This window comes from Ovis canadensis, chromosome 2 (genome assembly GCF_042477335.2).
Source record: "Ovis canadensis isolate MfBH-ARS-UI-01 breed Bighorn chromosome 2, ARS-UI_OviCan_v2, whole genome shotgun sequence".
Lineage (NCBI taxonomy): Eukaryota > Metazoa > Chordata > Mammalia > Artiodactyla > Bovidae > Ovis > Ovis canadensis.
The window spans coordinates 51,266,733-51,286,663 of record NC_091246.1 but is presented as its reverse complement, the minus strand read 5'-3'; the positions used below and the strand labels follow the sequence as shown (position 1 = coordinate 51,286,663).

The following is a 19,931-nucleotide window of genomic DNA, read 5'->3' as shown; positions in this document are numbered from 1 at the left end:
ATTGGAAGGACTGATGCTGAAGCTGAAACTCCAAAACTTTGGCCACCTGATGCGAAGAACTGACTCAGTTGATAAAACCCTGATGCTGGGAAAGATTGAAGGTGGGAGGAGAAGGGGATGACAGAGGATGAGATGGTTGGATGGCATCACCAACTTGATGGACAAGAGTTTGAACAAACTCCAGAAGATGGTGAAGGACAGGGAAGCCTGGTGTGCTGCAGTCTGTGGGGTTGGAAAGAGTGGGACACAACTGAGCAACTGAACAACAACCCAGGGGCTCTGGGAGGGTGAGGGCTCCAGCACGTTACATGCAGTATCTTGGGTAGCGCCACAGAATTGAGACATCAACAGGGTAAGGGCTTGGGTTCTAAGTAGGACTTAATTGGTTCAAATTCTGGCTCTGCAGCTGACTAGCTATAGGATCCTGGGCAACTGTTTCTTCTCTTTGGACTTCAATTTCTGTATCTGTAAAAGGACAAAACTAAGATCCCAGGAGGCGGCTGGGAGGATGAAATGAGATAATGCACGCTAAAGAGTTCTGCAAATACCAGCACTACCAGTACAGTGTTCTGTAAGCCTCACCAGGACTCTCTGCAGCAGACACATTTCCCCAGAGAGAGCACAGGGGCCCCAGGAGAGGTTCTATCCCGGTCCTTCCAGTGGCCCCCAGAGATGTGGAGACTCCACATCCACGTCCCTCCCACCCCCTGAGCCCAAGTCTGCTTTTCTAGGTCACCCACCCAGTCTTCAGCTGCCTCCCCGTGTGGCCACCTCCTGGGTAGGCTCTGTCCCAGGGGCTGGTCAGACCCTCTGCACCAAGCTGTGCCACCCGAGACAGCATGGAATCACTCAGGGTACTTCTCTTGCCCCACACTGGGCAGGGGGCTGCATCAGTGAGGGGGTGGACCTCCTGCCTATGAAGTCTCTCAGGGGGTGAGTCAAAGCAGCGGGGGGAACCGAGTCCAGCCAGCTCTGAAGGCAGGTGAGTCTGCCGGGTGGGCAGGGGGCCGACAGCCTGATTGTAAAACTGATAAGGCATCCGTTTTGGGGGTTGGGATGAACTCAGTCCAGGCATGTGTGCTGAGACTCCACTGCTGGGTGCGTGGGGGTGGGTATCCTGGCTGAGGCTATCAGCAGCTTCCCATAGGGAGGGCGGGCAGGAAACCTCCTTCACCTGCTACAGAACTCTGAGAGAAGGAAAGAATATCATTCCCAGGAAGTGAGGACCACCTCACACCCTGCAATAGCTGTTTTCACGACAACCAGGAAGTGATAATCGAGCCTTCCCGAAAGGCTGCACTGGCTGAGAAGGCCACCTTCTGTGGGGAATGCCGAAGCACCCCTTACAAAAGCCTCCTTTCATGAATGCAGTGCAGGACAGCACTTGAAGGGCAGAAAGCACTTTTGCTTCATAGACTGAATCACAGAGATAGTTCAGAGGGCTCCCCTTCCCCCAGCTTCCGGCCAGCATGCTGGGGTCCTGATGAAATGAAGCATAGAAGGAGCCTTGGAAGTGGGGGGTTGCAGGCCAACCTCCCACCACAGGGCAAAGCCCTCCTGATACCAATGCTGCCTCACTCAAGCTTCTGCTGGCCAATCTCAGTGACAGGAAGCTCATGATACACTTTCAGGTGTACCACTCACCGGGACTGTATATCCCTATGGCTCCTCCTTGGTAGGCCCACCTCTGCCCTTTGGGGGTCCCCACACCATACACCTTTGGAAATCTGAAAACACTGCCCAGGTTCCTTCATGTGAGCTAAATAGGCAGAATCAGAATATAAGGGATGGAAAGAGATGATGACAGTTTTGCCCAGTGGATTTTTAGCCCAGCTGCAGATCCTGTCCCCAGGCTCCCGTGGCCCATCACAGCATCCAAGGGCCCAGGGAACTGGGCAGGGCACTTCAAACAGGTGTTGTGAAAACGAGGACGAGGCCCAGCTCAGCACTGCCTTGCTCCCTGACACCACCAATGACGTGCTAAAGCACCTGCTGCACACTCTACTCATTCAGGCAGGAGGTGGGAGCCACCTTTGTTCCTGAGCAGCCACCCTTCCTGGTTTACAAACGGGGCTCTGGCAGCACTTCAGCAACCCAATCGAGCTGTTTCCACTCATTCTGGTTACCTGAGAGGTGGTGCATCCACCTCACTCCACCTGCACTTTGGGTTAGGAAACAGGAGGGTGCTCCTCACCTGACAATTTCTGTCCAGATGTGGGGAGGGGATCTGGTCAAAGACTCAAGACTGGTGCTCACAGCATCCCTCCAGCCAAGGGAAACAACTTCCTTATATGCCCCAGAAATCAGAACTGAGCCAAAAGCTTCTTGGAGAAAGCACAATCAGTATCCAGGGCTTCCCTTGGGGGCTCAGCAGTAAAGAATCTACCTGCAATGCAGGAGAACTGGGTTTGATCCCTGGGTTGGGAAGATCCCCTGGAGCAGGGCATGGCAACCCACTCCAGTATTCTTGCCTAGAGAATCCCATGGACAGAGGAGCCTGGTGGGCTACAGTCCATGGGATTGCAAAGAGTCGGACACGACTGAGTGCCTTAGCACACACCCACAGTGAGTATCCACTCCAGAGCAGGACACACAGTTGATGAGGTGAGTGACTTGATGAGACACAGGTGGGACAGGATTCTGTGTCTGCCTCCGAACAGCAGCCTAAGAAGTTGGCCTACAACGACACACGCGACAGCAACTCAGCAACAGAAAACCAAATCCAGAATGGAGACCTGTGGCTCAGAAGCTTACGTGGGGACCAGCTCTATCTGAGACCTTGTGATCCTCTGTGAAATGTATACTAGTTCTAAAACCAGCTTTGGGCAGAATTGGGCAAGTTCTGGCCTGAGAGCCTTCTGAAGAGATGATGTCGTGAGGGGTAAGTGCTTTTCATTTTAACAAGCCTGAGAACCCCCTGGGGGTCTTTAAAACTTATTGACTCTGCAGGTCTGGGGGCTTCCTTCATGACTCAGATGGTAAAGAATGTGCCTCCAATGCAGGAGACCCAGGTTTGATCCCTGGGTTGGGAGGGCCCCCTGGAGAAGCGAATGGCTACCCATTGCAGTATTCTTTTCTGGAGAATCCCATGAACAGAGGAGCCTGGCAGGCTACAGTCCAAGAGGTTGCAAAGAGTCAGACATGACTGAGCAACTCACACTTTCACTTTCTGCAGGTCTGGTCTGGGGCCCGAGACTCTGCATTTCTCACCAGTTCCCAGGTGATGTGATGCTGCTGGTCCAGGGACCACATTTCGAGCAGTAAAGCATCAGACTAGACCAGAACATCAAAGGTAACATGACCTGCAAGGTGGTCAGTCCAGAATAGGGTGAGATGCCACACCGGCCTGCAGTGTCATCTCTTGCCATGGCCTCTTGGGGTCTAGAACAGTTGTCACACGACACGTTTGGCCCTTTAATCAAACTGGTGTTTGCGAAGAGCCACCTCTGGAACAGCATCGGTCCCATTCTAGCTTCTCCCACACCCAGGATCAACCATGCCAGGGGACAGTCCTTGGCTTTCACTGTACCGAGGGTAGGAACGGCTGTGAAATGCACTGGGGAGATGTGAGGTGACCAAGGACCTCTCAGTTACCCAATTACTCTTGCCCCAGCTCTTGGCTGGCACACACCGCCTGCCAGGAGGGCCCAGCACCTACAGCACTGACTCTATATGGTGAAAGAACTGCCCCACCAGCGCCACGAGCAGGAAGCTCTGCAGGCCTAGAGAGGCAGCAAGGAAGCCCGTGGGACGTGTGGATGTGCCAGGAGGACTCACAGTGGTGGCAAAGGAAGTGCAGGACTTTCCCAGATAGGACACAGCTGGGAAGGGCACTTAGCAAAAGGCAGAGACTGCACAGAGTGCTGCATCCAGGGAACTGAGACATACATGCTAGAGTAGTTAGAACCTCAACTGAGGGAATCAAGACAAGCCCTGGATACCGATTGTGCTTTCTCCAAGAAGCTTTTGGCTCAGTTCTGATTTCTGGGGCATAGAAGGGAGGGCGGAGGAGCCTGATTTCTGGGGCCACATCTGGAGGGCGGAGGCTTCACTTCTGAGCCCCAGAAAGGGAGGAAGGGTCTAATCATGCTTGAAAATGGGAGATTCTAAACAAAATGAATGTTTAAAATAAAAACTCTTCCTTTATGACCTTCAGTGTGATAAGAGTTAGTCACCCCATGTTTCTCTGTTCATATGCCGAAACTCTTAGAAGCATAGAAATTTTTTGCATCTGACTTTCCCCTCTTAACATTAAACATAAGCATTTCCCGAGGCTGCTATACATAATAAACTCTTTGTCAACGTCACTTTTTAGTGGCTGCTCAATATTCCATTTAATCAATGGCCAATGCCAAACATCCAGGTCATTCCCCATCTCTCATCATGCCTTTTTCTGTGCTTTCGATCATAAGTTTAGATCCTAAGGACTGAGATTAGGATCAAAGGGTGTGAACATAGCTGAAGACAGGGGACACATATGGCACACTGCTTTTCAGAAGGCTGTGGAAGCAGAGAGGCACCTGAGCCATTCAAGGGGCTCCAGGCCAGGGGCGGGTGAGGTCAGCCCCGGAGGTCAGGACGTGCCCACAGCCTGTGCTCTGTGAACAGGCTTGTGCTGAATGAAGCTAGGACAGGAAATGCAGTGGCCCTGGATGTATGCAGGCCGTCGTAGCTGCACGACAGGATGGAGTCACCGGGATCCACGAGGCCCAATAGGAGCCACTCTGCAGACTGATTTTCTTCTAGTTTTTAAAATTTCCTTCCAAAATCTTGGCTTCAGTGAACTCGAGCATTACCAACAGGACCAAGACAGAGTCAGACAATGAGATCATCTGGGCTGTCTAGATCCTGGCCTCCAGGATCTTCCTCATCTTTGAAGGGCTCATCTGCACTAGAAACCCTGTGGCTTACCTGAGCAGGCAGGGACCCGTGCACTTACTTCCTTTACACAGGCGAGTGCCATGCAGGTGAGCAGCCGCCTCTGAGTGGGGCCGCTGGCTCCTTACCTGCCAGAGCGGGGATAGTGACCCGGTTCCACTCCCATGGCTGATCGTACTCGTCGGCGGGCCTGTCGTCATCCTGGGGCAGCTTGCTCTCCCGCAGCCGGGGGCTGATCGTGCTCTCTGAGTCCGAGTCCACGCTTTGACCCTCGGGTTCATAAGGGGTGTCGTATAACTGGATGCCTTTGTGCTGCGACCGGACGCTCTCCTGCCTCTGAAATTCTGCAGTCGGAAAGGAAGGAAGCAGAGATGTATGTACGCACAGCACATGCCTCCTCACCTGGGACCTGCTGGATGATACCCATGGGAATTCAGAGCCGCCAGCCAGGGAGATGGGGACTGCACAGAACAGACCCCTCGTTGCGTTTAACTACTGCCCTCCCCTCGAGGGCAGTGTCCATGGCTCAAGGCTTCCTCACAAAGATATCAAGTTCTGGACCACACAACAGAACCAGAACACGCCCTGTCACCATCCGCTATCTTCAAGGGCAGAGTCCAGACACGAGTGTGATGTCCTGGGTGTGTTCCAACACCAGCCCAGGACACGCAGAGCTCTCAGCAACCCCCCCGCTTACAGATGGGGGGTGGTCTTCCCACTAGGGCAGCTCCCTGGTCTCTGGACTTATCATTCTCCATCTATAAGATGAGGAAAATGAAAGCGAAAGTCGCTCTGTCATGTCTGACTTTTTGAAACCCCATGGACTATACAGTTCATAGGATTCTCCAGGCCAGAATCCCGAAGTGGGTAGCATTTTCCTTCTCCAGGGGATGTTCCCGACCTAGGAACTGAACCAGGGTCTCCTGCATTGCATAGGCGGATTCTTTACCAGCTGAACTACCAGGGGTAAGATGAGGAGACTGCGTCAAACGACCCTCAAGTTTCCACACAGCTCATATATTCATTTTACAGACCTAAGAAGCCAAGAACCACCTCCAGAGAACCCAGGGTCACTGATTTCTCCCCTACAAAGCCCCACGAGTGACCCTTTCCCTGCATTTCTACTTCCCTCAGGGCCTGCCTGTCTCCTAACACGCTGAATACAGCCAAGACACTGGAGAGCAGAGGTCTAGTTTCACTTCTGAATAAGGAAGGAAAGCTCTCAGTCTTCTGGAGAGGATGCCAGGGCCCGGCTTCAGTGTGGACTGAGCAGCGGCCGCCCATCGAGATGAGGCCCCACACAGGGCACGATCCTGTCAGCGACTGCTCATTCCTGAGAAGACAGTGGCGGCTGAATGACAAATACCAGGACGCTATACTCAGGCTCTTCCTCATCAGAAAAGGGGGCATTTTTCTGGCTTTGATCATAAACACCCGCTGTGTGCAGGGGGACAGGCAGGGTTGCTGAGGCTGCTCTCAGCAACCTAAATTAGCATAATACTCTTTTCAGGAAGGGGTCTCCTGCAGGGCCCGTGAGGGATGAGGCAGGAGGAGAGATGATATTTGAACTGACAGCTCTGACAAGGGGAGGGATAGGACGAGGGACAGGATTCCCTGTGGTAGGACCAGGGCAAGCCGAGGCAGTACAGCTGGAGAAAAGGTGTTCACTGCCCACTTTCTTGTTTTATTTGTAAGATATATATATATATATATATATAGCATTTGCCACTTAACCATTCTTAAGTGTGCAAGTCAGTGACAAGAAGTATGTTCACACTGTCATGCAGCTATCACCACCATCCATCTCCAGAACTTTCTCATCATCCTAAACTGAAACTGTCCCCCACTAACCCCTCCATTTCCCCTCCTCCAGCCCCTGGCAACCACCATTCCCCTTTCTGTCTGTGAATCTGACTACCTAGGTACCTCATACAGTGGAGTCATATAAGGTACTTGGCTGGGGACACTTGGTCTTCTTTGACAGTCTATTTTCACTTACCACAATGACACATTGTAGCATGTGTCAGAAGTCCATTTCCTTTTAAGGCTGAATAATAGTCCATTATATGTCTGTTTGGGGTTTCCCAGGGGGCACTAGTGGTAAAGAACCCGCCTGCCAATGTAGGAGACTATGAGAGATGGCGGTTCAATCCCTGGGTCAGGGAGATCCCCTGGAGCGGGGCATGGCAACTTGCTGCAGTATTTTTGCCTGAAGAATCCCATGACAGAGGAGCCTGATGGGCTACAGTCTGTGGGGTCGCAAAGAGTCAGACATGACTAAAGTGACTTAGCATACATGCAAATGTTTATTTACTGCCTACTTCTGCTGGAGCACCAGGTCCAAGGAGGTGGGAAGAAGGGAAATGGGGCTTGACACAGAAGTGGTGAGGGTTTTGAGAGTGAGCCGTTCAAATGGAGTTATGAGGTGTTCTCCAAATCAGAATTCCAGCACCACAGAGATACAATAGGAACCCATGGGAGTCAGACATCTTGAAGAGCAGTTGACAAAAACACAGAGATGATGTCAGCCCTTCCTAGGAACAGCATTCTTTAGACTAGGCTTCATGATCCAATACCAGCTCACAGGGCCGACAAAAACTCCACCCTATGCATAGCGCCTGATGCAACAGAAACTAACTGATGCTGGGCAGTGACCCTTAGTGTTTTAAATTAAACAGCACTATGGTGATATCTTTCAGTGTCACATCTTTTGGCCTCTTCATACTCATAAAGAAGGCTGAGCACTGGAGAACTGATGCTTTTGAACTGTGGTGTTGGAGAAAACTCTTGAGAGTCCCTTGGACTGCAAGGAGATCAAACCACTCAATCCTAAAGGAAATCAATCCTGAATATTCATTGGAAGGACTGATGTTGAGGCTGAAGCTCCAATACTTTGGCCACCTGATGGGAAGAGCTGACTCATTGGAAAAGACCCTGATGCTGGGAAAGATTGAAGGCAGGAGGAGAAGGGGGCAATAGAGGATGAGATGGTTGGATGGCATCACCGACTCAATGGACCTAAGTTTGAGCAAGCTCTGGGAGATGGTGAAGGACAGAAAAGCCTGGTGTGCTACAGTCCATGGGGTTGCAAAGAGTTGGACATGACTGAGCAACTGAACAACATCAACACCAGGTGGTATCTCCCAAACTTCACTGAGTTACACCCCAACTTCATGATTTTGCCATTTTCTAGTACCACCTGGGTTATTATATTTACCATTTTTTCTTGATGTTGCCTCATTTTTTAGAGTAAATAAATCCACTTAAAAAGTAAACTTTTAATTACCACCCCATAAACCATTACCTTTTACCAAAAAACAGATGCTGAACATAAAAATAACAAACAAGAACAAAACCAGCTAGGTAGGTACATCTCCCAAGGCTTGCTTTCTCTCTGCTGAAAAGGTGAACAGCAAGCACTGGAGAGCTGATGGGGGGTGCAAGCAGCAAACCAATTAGCATCTTTGGCAAATAAGAATAACTTTCTCTTTTTAGAAAGAAAGAAAGTGAAGAGTGAAAACTTCACTATGTGGCCACCTAAAATCGTGTTTCCTGAGATGTCCCACACTTTGGCAACACATGGCTTTATTGGGTACCCTGAGTAAAGTGGGATGATTTATTAGTTTTGCGGATGATGCTTTCATTTTTATGGGGGATTAAGAGAGGAAGAGGTTTCCCAGGTGGCGCTAAAGGTAAAGAACTCCCCTGCCAATGCAGGAAACATGAGATCCAGGTTTGTCCCTGGATTGGGAAGATCCCCTGGAGAAGGGAATGGCAACTCACTCCAGTATTCTTGCTGGGAGAATCCCATGGACAGAGGAGCCTGGAGGGCTACGGTCCATGGGGTCACAAAGAGTCGGATATGACTGAGCGACTTAGTACACAAGAGGAGAAGAGAAGAGTTATAAGAGGAAGGACTTGGCCACTCCCAGGCAAAAACCAACTGGAAAGTACTGGAGACAACTCCACAAATTAGGAAATCTATCAAGCTATTTGAGCAGTGTTTTGTGGGGTTGTCATCATCCGCATCACTGCCGTCCTGGTTCTAAAGACTGCAGTTTTACCTCCTGTCTTTGGAGAATTCCAAGGGCTTGGGACATTGGGAACACAGCTGACAGGCACTGACCTAGGAAAACCACCTTCCACTTTGTCTTCTTTCACAAGGAGGACTGACAACCAGTAATATGTGCTCTATAGTATCCAAAGAACTTCGCATGAAAATTCGCCATTTAATCCTGGGCCTCAGAGCAACTCAAGGATGCTCTGTGGGCTGCCAGTAATCATGAACATCCTTGCTCATTTTCTGTCTTAGAGTGCAGCTGCAAAGAGATATTCCATGAACATGGGTGGGATAAATGAACAACAACTGACAGCCAGAAACTCCTCTTTACCCCAAATTCCAGTTAATTTATGAAAGTCTCTGACTGCAGGGTTAAGGTACCTGGAACAACATGAAAAATGAATATAGTCTAGTGTTACGCAATATTCAGAAGAGATAGATATTCTGCATAAACACCAGCCTAAAAGGAAAACATGTGCAGGGAACAGATTAGCTATTAAATCAGAGGGACTCATGCATACACCTCTCAGACAGGATTTATTGTTCTGAAAGCATCTGCGCCTTACCAAAGCTGAGTTAGTAATGGCATGCAGTCAGGGCAGAGGATGTTAGAATGGTAATCATTAAAACGAGCTTCCCCCTGTATTACATGGTGAATTCAAATTTTCATTAAGGCTCCAACAATAGGGAGCAGTTAAGTAAATTATGGCACGCTAACTGGATGGAATATTAAGCAGCCATTAAAATGATAAATCTGAAGATTATGTAGCTACATGGAAAACTGTGCATGAAATTATGCTAAGTTAAAAAGTGAAATATAAGACTGTTTATGTGTTGAGCAGACCCTATTTCGTGGGCTTTCTAAACAAGTCCTGGGCAATGTGAACAAAGCCCCAAAGGAATTCTACTCCTTGTTTAGGAATTGCTGGATACTGTCATCACACATTTTGCCCATAATATCTAAACTCTGATGACAGCTATGTTGTAAGAACTGATACACATGAATAAAGGGTGGAAAATCTGATATGGGAAGGTAAACAGTTACTGTGTTTAGAGGGAGGAATTATTGCATAATAATTTTTGAAAGTTCTAAATAATGAATAAGGATGCTAGTAAAGAGAAAATGTAATTAAGAGAATCTCACATGAAAGTAAATGTGATTTTAAGCAGGTTGGGTTTATAGGAGCTGTGTGTTTCGGAAGCAGCTGCTTTTGCCTGAAAAAACACCCATTTAGGGAGCATCTCTGCTCCTATTTAGGAAACATCTACTTTCCTCTTTCCAAGAGTCCCAGGAAATCAAGCGCTGTTGCACCATGCCAGCCCATCACTGTCCCCTGCCTAATGACCAGGTCCATCCTCCTTATAACTCTGACTGATCCATGACGGTCCAGAGACTGATCTAATAGGGAGCTGTAACCATATGTTTTAAGTCACGAGTTATATGGTCATCACCATCTATAAACTCATGAAAAATGACCTTTCATATTGGGTGGCAGGCTGTGATTTTATGCCTCTTAGGCAGGGTACAGAAACATTAAATTGACAGGGCAGGGATTTCTGTTGACCTCTGGAGTAGAAAGGTTTTCAAGCGCACTACACGTGGAGGAAGCACACACACCAAGCGCACTTTCTTTTAGAATCAGAGACTGTTGAGGAAGCCACCCTGAGCACATTCACCAAGGGCACAGAGTCCAGAGGGTGAGGCTGGTGTGCTGACTAAGGACTGTAGCCCTGAGAGGCAAGGAGGGCCAGGGGTTCATCTGAGTGAGGAGCCCAGGACAGAGCTCAGTGCAAACCAGGGGCCTCCTAACTGGCTCTGAGAGTTCGGAGTTCCCCAAGTCCACGGGCAACAAGTTACACTTCGCTCTGGTGCTCACCAATTCTGTGCCTCCCCTTCACAGCTTTTTGTTTGTGTGTTTTTATTTGATTTCCTTTGTCTGTCTGTCAGAGTTAATTCTGATGCTTAAACGCAATGGCTCGATTAGCTTAGATATGGGTAGATTCGGGTTCACCTGCCCTTCCTTCTAGTATGTGTATCTTGATATCTATTATAGCAGCCTCATTATATACATTTCTTTGTATTACGCACAGCCTCAAATCTGTATTTTGAAAGCAGGTGGATATACATCTAATGAAAAAGACTAGAAGGAAAAAAACCAAACATTTCTTTATCTCTTGACCTTCCTTTCAGGAACAGATACAAAAGGGCAGGGCTTGACTTCACCTTTCGGGAACAGTCTAAAAAAATCAGCGCACATCGCTGGTGTACCCAGCCTTCTCCAGGAGCATGGGTATCCCCCTGTCCTCACACCCAGTCAGCCATCTACTGAATGCCCAGCACGTGAGCAGATTGAGACGAAGCAGAACAGTCCTGGTCTTCAGGACTTGGTCCTCAGGGACAGAGGGTCAGAGCCCCCAACACAGACAGAGGCGGCTTAGTGTCCTCAACAGGGGGCAGATGTGACCCTACAACTTAGTTGGGGGAAATCTGGGAAGGCCTTAATGAATTTAGACATGAGGGCATGCATGGTGGTGTGGCAGGGAAAATGGGTGTTTGATGAAGGAAGGACAGAATCAGGGGCACAGCAGCTGGAACCACGAGGTGAACATGGGGAAGGCGGGCCGTCCAGGGGCTCAGGCGGAGAGGAAGCGGAGGCAGGTGGAAGTGGTTCTGGGTGGCCTTGAATGCTGTAGGATGGCACCCCCAGGACTGTCTGAGGAGAGGTGCCCTAGAACCTCTGGGCAGGGTGATGGGTGGGGAGAGGCCGGCACAGACGTGCAGAAGCTGAGCTGGAAATGACAGATGCTGGCCTGCAGGCCCCTCATCTCTAATTTTGCCAGCTGGTTTGTCTGAGTATCCACACCAGATCCCAAATCATAGGGTAGCAGAGCTCAATAGAAATATGTGGCCAAGGAGGCCTCCATTCCCAGGCCCCACCATCATCTCTCAGCCCAAGACACCTCTATTCAGACAGTGGTGGGCACGCCCGGCCTGCAGGCCTCCATGGTCTAGGGCTGTATAATGAGGACAGTGCAACTGCCACTGCCCGGGGCTGCCCCACACCAGCCACCTGGGAGACAAAGTCCAGGCTCCAGATAATGGACAGGTGTGCTGGCTGAGACCACGGATCCCCCCAGACTGCTGGGGCTCAAGTTCTGACCCCAGTGGGGGACCCAGAGCAAGCTGCCCCAGTTTCCTCATCTCTGAGTGGGGGGCAATAGTATCCAGGATGTTATAAGGATTAAACAAATCCATGCACCTTCAGTGCATGGTCCACAGAAGGTGCTCTGGGAATATTGATTTCATTTCAGTTACCACTACCGGGGCATCTCTGGAATACCATGCCAAGACCCCTCCTTCTCTGAGATCACCCTTCATCCCCCAGAGCCACAGAAGTCCTGCTTACAAACTCTAACAAGCAACCCTGCATTGGAAATGGAAGGGTTTCATCACCTATCTATGAACCTTTCCTTTCTGGATCCACAGCTTCTGATTTCAGCTGCTGCTTTGGCAATCTATTGTTTCCACATGGGAGCTTTGCTCTCAGATCCACTCTTGCACAGAACACAAAACACACAGGGAAAGGCTCTGTGCCCAGGAGTCTAATGACTACATTTTAAAACATCTTTTTATTTTATATTGGAGTATAGCCAACTAACAATGTTGTGATCGTTTCAGGTGGACAGCAAAAGGACTTGGCAATATATATGCATGTATTCTTTCACACCCAAACTCCTCACCCATTCAGGCTGCCGCATAACATTGAGCAGAATTCCCTGTGCTATATAGTAGGTCCTCGGCGGTTATCCATTTTAAATATAGCAGTGTGTAAATGTCCATTCTAAACTCCCTAACTATCCCTTCCTCCCATCCTTCCCTTACCAACAACCACAAGTTCATTCTCCAAGTCTGAGTCTGTTTCTGTTCCGTAAATAAGTTCTTTTTGTATCATTTCTTTTTAGATTCCCCATATAAGGGATGTTATACGCTATTTCTCCTTCTCTAATGACTACAGTTTATAGATGGGGAACCTGAGGCCTGGAAAGGCATGAAGCTCTAGGTCCTCTAATTCCTAGACCAGGCTCTTCTTCCTGCCTTTCAGATGCTTCCTCACACCTCTTTTATCAGACTGTCTTGGTTGTAATCTTCTGGAGGAAGGGGCAACTACCTCGGTCAGGTCTGAGGTGTTAAAAGTCACACCCAGCACCACAGCCTGAGGCGTTCAACAGGAGGGGTGGGCGGCTGTTCCCAATTAGACACACAGCCCAAACCCAGCCAAGCTCCGGGCACCACATCAAAGGGAAGGAAGGGGATGCTCTCCTCATCTAAACTGTTAAAACATCTGCTAGAGAAAGATCCTCCTTCTAACCAGGGGTCTTCAGGGCTGGGCCTGAATTCAGGGGTCCCCTGGAGACCGAAGTGACAGCATGGGGCAGCAGGGGTCCTCGGGGTGGATGCCACCAGGCAGCAAGGGCAGGGCAGCTGGGAGACGGATCCTGGACGAAAACCCAACCCAACACAGCCAGAGGCCCCGCCCCCTCCTCCATCGAGTCTGGTTTCCGGAGCTGTCGAAAAGCCAGGCGGCTGACTAATTGGTGTTCCTTTACCATCTCTTTTCCAGGCATGCACAGAAATACCCCAGAAAAAGGGTGAGCTCTGTGGAGCAGAGGTGTGGAAAAAGAACAATGGTCACAGCAGCGGGGGCAGTGTGGGCCTGTCACTGCCTGGCGGAACCTGCACTGCCCGCTCTTGGACGCTCAGCCCAAGCTTGAGGGGAAAGCTCTGCTCTGAGTCAGGGAGCTGGGTCTGCTCCCTTCCCCTGGTCATCTGTACAGGGATGGGGGTCTCCCCTAAAGGGCCCTGTTCTGGGGTCCCTGGAGGGAGACAGGCTTGCACACCTGGCGACACCGATTGTGCTTTGCTCACAGTTTAAAAGGCCATGCAGGCCTCTTTGCAGGGCTCTTGGGAGCTGCCCGCAATTACGGCTGGCCCCTCAGCCCTGCCCGTCACTCTGCACTCTTCCGGTGACTGCCTTCGTGTGCAGAGACCTCTTTGAGCTGTATCGCCATCCCCTGTGGAGACTCACTGAGGTGAACTGGCCACTCCGGGATCCCGGCTGCTCCGGCGCTCAATGCAGTACGTGAACGAGGGCCCGTACTGAGCAGCAGCCTCCTCAGGAGACAGCTCTCTTGCCTCCATGTCAGCGGAAGATCCACATTCAGAGGCAAGCAGGGAGCCTGTCTGCTTTTCTTCCTCAGACCCATCATCGAGTCCTCACTGGGTGCCAAGGTGGACCCCAGGCCAGTGCTGAGCACTCGCATGGTATGAGACGAGGCCCGTCAACCCCAAAGAACCCATGGCTCAGCAGGAGAACTGGGACACCAACAACCATAAGCACTGAGTGGAAAACCATGGCAAGTTACAGAACGCCTGCTTGTGCCAGGCACTGGGTGCTGGCTACATGTCCTTCCTCATCCCCATGAGACAGAGAGACATGGGCGACTGGCAGCCTCAGAGCCTCAACAGGGGCCAGCCCAGTTCTAAAGTGGTACAGATGCTAGCAGTCAATGGAGGCAGAAAGCAAAGGCAGTCCCAGGGATTTCAAGAATCCTTAGGGAGGAGGTGGCACTTAAGAGGAGCTCAAGTCCTAGTGCAAAGAGGCCCCTCAAGGGCCACAGAAGCCAAGGGACCTCCCTGGCATCACAGACATCGAATGGGGAACCCAGGGTAGAATGCACGTGTGAGTACTCAGTCGTGTCTGACTCTTCGTGACCCTATGGACTATAGCCCACCAGGCTCCTCTGTCCCTGGGATTCCCTGGCCAAGAATACTGGAGTGGGTTGCCATGCCCTCCTCCTCGGGGATCTTCCCAACCCAGGGATCGAAACCACATCTCCTATGGGTCCTACACTGCAGGTGGATTCTCTACCACTGAACCACTGGGGAAGCCCCTCAGGGAAGAGTGTGCTAAAGGAAAGGAGGAAGATTCGGACGGGTGAAGACAAGGCCTCAGGAGAAAGGGCAACGGGGGCAGGGTGAACACAGGCCAAGTCATGGATGGAGCAGAGATGGGGAGATTGTGAGGCAGAATCAGAGACTGTGAGCTGTCTGAGCCCAGGGCTCCCGAGGAAAGGATGTGGGGCGTGGCTAGAAAAGGAAACTGGGGCTGGGCTATGGAGGGCCCCGAATGCCAGGAGGAGGGGTAGGAAACTGGAAAATGTGGCCAGCAGTCTTCATCAGGTTTGCGCTTTCAGGGGAGAAAAAAAAAAGACTTTATAGAAGCTGGCAGGAAACACCAGGGCGTGGTGATCAGCTGCTGATGACCTGAAGGTCTGCCCCTCTGAACAATTAGGGCTCTACCCATTCAAAAAGTGGAGGATGCCCAGGGCTCCAGAAGGAAAAACACACTCCAGTGAACAGTTCCCAAAAGGCGAAAAGCAAGCATTTCCACTGGGCTAACAGGCAGAAGTCGGGGTGGTACAAGCACCTTCAGGTCAACCTTGAGGGGGCGGGCGTCTGCTGATCCCTGTGCTGTGGACAGAGGCTGGGGCCCCCCGGGGACTGCCAGGAGCCTCAGACATTAGCCAGCCGTGATTCAGCCGTGATCCAGCTGTGTGTCTTTTGAGTACTGAGGGACTGTACTTAAAGAGAGGGCTTGCCAGCCCCTCTGGTGAGAGATCTTCCAGTCTGCTGGGCATGACAGTGGTCTCAGCTTCTAGAGAGGCCTCAGGCCACAGTCTAATGAGATAAAGCCATGGGGGACAGGCTTTCATGCCAGACCAGCTGGGCTACACCCCTCACCAAGCACCATCATTTACCCTTTCTCAGGGAACCTCCCAGAGTGAGCCTTGGAGGAGCCATGACCACACCCAAGCCCCCTCCCTACCTCACTGATGTGAAATCTGCAACTCAGATAGGCTGTGTGGTTCAGCCAAGGTCTGGGAGACTCAGCTCTCAGTAGTATACTTTAAGAGTGCTTAGTGTGTGTGATGTACCAGGGTCTGTGCTAAGTCCAGTGCCTCCAGGTTCTCATTTAATTCTCACACTTCTGTACAGGGGTGATGGTGGTATTACTACTTTAAACTTGGCCACACAACAAGCCAGTTGATAGAGGCAGCCTGGCTCCAAAGCTCATGCTTTTAACTATGCAGCTGTCTACGCCACCTTTCCAACACTAGTTGGTACTCCCTCCCCTCCACCAGGTACAAAATAATACAAACATGTTTGGGTCTGCAAGGGAAGAAAGCAAGCACTGGAAGAAGTGAGTCCTAGCTCCGGCTAACTTGCTCCTGGCTTCACCATGCTGAGTGATGCCAGGCAAGTTACTTCCTCCTTCTGGTTACCACTTTGCTCTTTAGTCAGGGTAACTCAAGTCATCCTGGGTTTTATCTGACAGGTCAACATACAGGTCCCTAGAAGAATTGTTAGGAAAGCAAAGGGTGATATCAGGAGGAAGAGAGCTGGCCATTGAGGAGGTATTAATAAACACATTCTAGAGCTTTAGAGGGGTGGCCAATACATGTGGCTGGTCCCAGGCTGGCTGGATCTAAGCAAGCGGTTACAAACTGGCAACGGCTGCAGGGTGCCAGCCTCCCAGGGCAGAACCAGGGCCCCCTACCAGGCATGACCCTTCACTCCATCTGTATCTAACAGCCCCCCTTGCCACGTGTCAGGTTTGCAGCCAAATTGGTCAACACATGCACCCATCTGGTGGAGGCGGCAGTCCTGGGGCTGGTCATGGCTCATGCGGGGGGGTGTTGCCGGCATTGTGCCCCATGCCCAGCACAGCTGTCTGGCCGGAAGCAACTTGCTGAGATCTGGCACGCTCTCTGCCCCAGCCTTCCTTGCTTTTGGAACTGCTTCAAGAGAGGAACTAATGTCCCTGGGGACTTGTAGACAAGCTCAACCTTCTGGATGGTGATGATGAGGCTGCTGGCCTGGGACCAGCCTGGCCCTCTGCTCACTGGCTGTGTGACCTAGGTCCACTGCCTCATCCACTGGGGTCTAAGATTTCTTGCAGGCAAGGCAGAAGCCAGTAAAGGAGATGGTCTTGGAGACCTTTCTGGCTCCAGAGTCCTCAGTCTGACTCTATGAAGACCAGATGCTCACAGAGGCTTCTTGCTCCACCGCTGTGGCTCCAGCACATGAAGGAAGAGGGGATATACACAAGAGCACCCATCCTACAGTGGGCAGGTTCCCCGACCTTGGCATCCTAACCACTCTCCAGCAAACCCTCCCAAATTCAAGCCCAATATGCAGTTAGAATCCTTTGCAGTCAGAAGCTCTATCAACACAAAGTTTTATTTTCCTGCCTGTGATTAATTCTAGGTGTCCATTTGAGTGGGCCACAGGGTACCCAGATACCTGGTCAAACATTATTCTGGCTATTTTGGGAAAGGTCTTTTTGAATGAGATTAACATTTAAATCTCTAAGTAAAGCAGATTGCTCTCCCTAACATAGTGGGCCTTGTCTAATCAGTTAATGATCACAACAAAAATAAAAACAAAAAAACCAACCCTCCAATGATAAAGAGAATTCTTCCTGCCTGAAAGAATTTGTACTCAGACATCAACTTTTTTTCTGCATTCAGACTCATACTGAAATACTGGTTCTGCCTGGGTCTTGAGTCTGTTGGCTTTAGAGACCCAGGAACTACACCATCAGCTCTCCTGCTTCTCAGGCCTTCAGACCTGGACTGGAACTAAACCATTGGCGCTATGGGGTCTTCAGCTTGCTCACTCACCTGGGGACTTGCCAGCCTCTATAATCACATGAACCAGCTCCTTGTAATAAACCTCTCCTATTGGCCTGCTTCTCTGGAGAACCCTAACTTACACCTCTATGAAGAGTCCTTTCTCACATGTCTACCATGTAGTCCTAGTGCGGGCTGCTTGTCTGCTCCTTTTCTCAAACAGATCCTGCAAAGACTGTGTATCAAAACAGAGAGCCAGGTCCTTAACACAATGCAGAGGGGACCTGCACTTTTCCTGACCCTGAAGAACAAGGGCTGCAGCCAAGCATCAGCTTCCTAAGAGGAACATGCAGTGCCACGAAATTCCACCCTCAGGAGACCTCACAGTAGCAAAGCCATCACAAGACTGGTGATCTCAGCAGAGATCCCTACTTGGCCCAGGAATGACCACCTGCCAAGAGCCAACCCAAACTTAACAAAAAAGACCAACAGCAAGATTCCCTCATTCCATATAGAACTTTCTGATCCACAAAGCCCTTTGTGCTATTTGGTTCTTATGACCTTCTGACTATAGACAGATTTTAATGGTCAGAGCCAGCATCCGCATTTAACAGGGCAAACAGGAAACACAGAATCAAAGTGATTTGCCAAAGTCAGAGTGAGAAATCTACAGGATTCCTACTGTACTCGTCTTTCCGACTTTACAATTTCATTTTGTACTTCATGGCACAAAGAAAACCCCAATGAAGTGTTTTTGTTTTGTTTGAAAGAGGAGTAGGGAAGGGGAAAGTGTGTGTGAGGTGCTACACACCAGAATTAGGAACCCGAAAGCTACCACTGTTGAGAACTGCCTTCAAGCGGCTCTTTCCTGTCGAGAGCTATCACAGATTACGCCATCCATATGACCATCTCAAGAATTTTTGGAAGGAAACATCTGGATAATGAATGCTTTCATACTGGGAAACGCATAAACAGCCCCTCCTGGGGCCCTAAAAAGGTGTCCTGAAGAGACTGCATACTGTGTGAAAGTTGCCATCAACACCTGGAACGCGAGAACAGAGGCGCCCTGTGATGCTGAGCGGAGACAGCCTTCTCACTGCTGGTGGCCTTTCCCAACCAGCTCCCCTCTGGAGGCCCCAAGCCCCAGTTCCTAGTTTCTATTTGGGTTGGGACCTCACATATCGAGGACTCACTGCGTGTTAGAGAACCCTTACTGTCACTAGCACTCCCCTTCAAGGAGCTAGGAAGGTGCTCATCACTCCCACAATGTTACTGGTGAGGGTCCCTCAGCCCTGGGACCCTGAGACCCTACCACAGTTCTAGCCATCTGCATACTCAGCCCCCACAGTTCTAGCCATCTGCATACTCAGCGCTCACTCCCATTCCAGCTTCTGAGGGCCGAGTTCAAGTCCAACCCATGCTGACATAGCCTCTGAGGGTCCTTTAACACCGAAGGAGGTTCTACAGACCCTCTGTAAATACTGGTGGAAAGAACAACATGCAGTCTTTTGCAAATTCAGAATTTAGCACAGTGAAAAATATTTTTAAAACATCTGTTTACCTTAGGAAGGGAACTAGACTCACAGACTGATGGAGGGAGTATAAACTGGAAATGACCTTTCCAGAGGTAAAATTGGTGAATCTGACAAAAATTAAATACCTTTAGGCCTCCAGTTACACTTCTGAAAATCAATTCTACAGAAATACCCACAAGCAGAAATAAATGCACATGGCTGTTTGCTGCAGAATGTAAGAACAAAATACTTGACACGAGTTAAAAGTATATAAATAGGGGAACAACTGAATATGCTGTGTTACAGTCACATTATGGAACCAGTCCAAAGGTTCTAGCCAGTCTAAAAGGTTCAGACTAATGACCTTGGACAAGATCTGGGATGCAAAACGATGTCTAGTAGGATAGCATTTGTGTAGGAAAGGAATTGCTGGTACTATGTAGAGACGTGTATTTTTGTAAGCCAGTGGGAAAAGGGCTAAAGGAATACAAAACAAATTATTGACAACTCTTGTCTCTGAATAGACAGTTCATTTTTTATTTTCTATATGTTCTTCCTACCAGAGCACATGGTTTCTTTAATAAAATCATTAAAAAATCTTTTTAAAGGAAATTTCACGTGCAAACGTGGCACTTTATTATTATTGTTCGTGACAGCACTTGCTGAGGGTCTACTTTGAACCAGGCCTGGTGCCAGCAGCTTTATAGTAATTGCAGGACAGATGGGGAAACTGAGACTGCAACAGGAAGAACAGGTGAGTGAGCTCAGGGGCGGGACTGGGACTT

The 19,931-nt window shown here is 49.9% G+C and overlaps 1 protein-coding gene across 1 annotated transcript in view; it reads right to left on the bottom strand.

Annotated features, from left to right (window-relative positions):
* SHB (SH2 domain containing adaptor protein B) overlaps nucleotides 1-19,931 on the bottom strand; it is a 134,910-nt gene that overhangs the window by 42,144 nt on the left and 72,835 nt on the right. Inside the window, exon 3 of the mRNA XM_069576129.1 lies at nucleotides 5,007-5,222. Coding sequence (XP_069432230.1) covers nucleotides 5,007-5,222 — 216 coding nt within the window. The remainder of the gene's footprint in view (nucleotides 1-5,006; nucleotides 5,223-19,931) is intronic.